The 2,008-nt window shown below is 54.5% G+C and overlaps 1 protein-coding gene across 1 annotated transcript; it reads left to right on the top strand.

The window, feature by feature from the left end:
* Positions 1-324: 324 nt before the first annotated feature.
* Positions 325-1,278, top strand: LOC123649431 (putative olfactory receptor 2W6). Its single transcript, XM_045567564.1, has one exon. The coding sequence runs from the start codon at positions 325-327 to the stop codon at positions 1,276-1,278; it is 954 nt and encodes a 317-aa protein (XP_045423520.1).
* Positions 1,279-2,008: the final 730 nt, after the last annotated feature.

Below are 2,008 nucleotides of genomic sequence, written 5' to 3'. Positions count from 1 at the left end.
TAAAAGTATGTTTGTTTTTCATATCACTTAATTGCTCAAAGTAGTGAAAAAGGGTTTAAAAATGTTTCCCCCTTTTTACATGTTATCCACCTAACTGGATCAGAGTACTACTGAGGGAAAAGTGACAGCTCCTATCCTTCACAGACAAAAATCTTTGCTTAACATCTTGCCCTACAAGTCCAAGCAATCAGCAGGCAAGACGGACTAGTTAAAAACGTGGCTAGTGCAACAAATCATCCCGTTAAGGGACAAAACAAAGTGTCCCATTTCTAATTTATAGCACACACGTGAACCTCTCTAAACAGGTATACCAAGCCCAGGGTGATGGAGAGGAGCAATGGGAGCTGTGGAGGAGACTTCATTCTGCTCGGGTTCTCCGACCGGCCCAAGCTGGAGATGGTCCTGTTTGTTGTCAACACAGTCTTTTACTTTCTGGCCATCACAGGCAACTGGACCATCATCTTCCTCTCCCTGGTGGACCCTCTGCTGCACACGCCCATGTACTTCTTCCTCAGCAACCTGGCCCTCCTTGACCTGTGCTACACAACCAGCAGCATCCCCCAGATGCTCGTTAACCTCTGGGGCCCAGGCAAAACCATCAGCTACGTGGGCTGTGTCACCCAGCTCTTCGCCTTCCTGTCCGTGGGAGGTACCGAGTGCATCCTCCTCTCGGTCATGGCCTACGACCGCTTTGTGGCCGTCTGCAAGCCGCTCCGCTACACGGCCATCGTGCACCCGCAGCTGTGCCTGCAGCTGGCGGCCTTCGCCTGGCTCAGCGGCGTTGCCAATTCCGTCCTGATGTCGCCACTGACCATGTCGCTGGGGCGGTGTGGTCACTGCCGCATCAACCACTTCGTGTGTGAGATGCCGGCCATCATCCGCATTTCCTGCGCCGACACCGGCCGCGTGGAAGGCCTGGCTTTCGTCCTGGCCATCCCCATCGTGCTCGTGCCCCTGGCCCTGATCCTGGTCTCCTACGGCCTCGTGGCCGTGGCGGTGCTGCGCAGCCAGTCCGCGACTGGCAGGCGCAAGGCCTTCAACACCTGCTCCTCGCACGTGGCCGTGGTGTGGCTTTTCTACAGCACCATCATCCACATGTACATGCAGCCCGGGAGCGTGGCGAGCCAGGACCAGGGCAAGTTCCTTACTCTCTTCTACTGCCTGGTGACGCCCACTCTGAACCCCGTCATCTACACGCTCAGGAACAAAGACGTGCACGGGGCCGTGCGCAAGGTTCTCGGGAAGGGCCGCGCCGTGTCAGGTGAGGCGGGACACTGATGCCGAGCTCATCTCGGGGTTCCTTAACGTCCCCGAATTCTTCCCGCTCCAGGACCACAATGCGCAGCGGCATATGAAATGGTGGCGACGGGCATGGAGCTCGCAGACTCAATAATGTGCATCTTTGCTTGCAGGGGGACGGCCCCTCCATGCCCTTCAAAGTGAAGAGTTAACTGCAAAAGATAACGTGCTGGTGGGAAAAGAAAAGCAGTTTCCTGTTTGCTCAGTAGGGTTTTACAGGCAGATAATGATTTCTTTGCAGCTCACTTGTGACTCTGAATCCGGTGAGCTGTAATGTCAGTATTAGATCCGATACAAGAGAAGGGAGACACCAAGGCGGCAGCGTGTGTGTCAGCGGGGACAGCCACTTTGCAGTGCGCCTTTTCCTTCCCACGCCTTTCTGTCCTCAATTGTCCAGACCCCTGTGGAGGCGCTGCTGTTACTTCCTCAGGCTGTTGCTCACCCCCTCCTGCCCTGAGCAGATGTTTCATAACTGCTTGACTAAGAGCCATGTTTCCCTTATATTTCAGGCCATATGCCACTTGTGGATTATTCAATCAATTTAATGAATGCAGCAAGCATTTAAAAGTGGGCTAGCAGAGGATGAAATGGGTTAGAGAATTTCAGAGGGGACCCGGCATGGCAGGGTGAGTCAGGTGTGTGTGTGGGGCTGGGGGCAGGGAGAGAGAGAGAGAGGGAGAGAGAAATGTCTCCAGATGAGATGACCAGT

The sequence above is a fragment of the Lemur catta genome, chromosome 13 (genome assembly GCF_020740605.2).
Source record: "Lemur catta isolate mLemCat1 chromosome 13, mLemCat1.pri, whole genome shotgun sequence".
Classification (NCBI taxonomy): domain Eukaryota; kingdom Metazoa; phylum Chordata; class Mammalia; order Primates; family Lemuridae; genus Lemur; species Lemur catta.
Note: the sequence above shows the minus strand (reverse complement) of the source record. Positions and strands in the feature narration are given on the sequence as shown.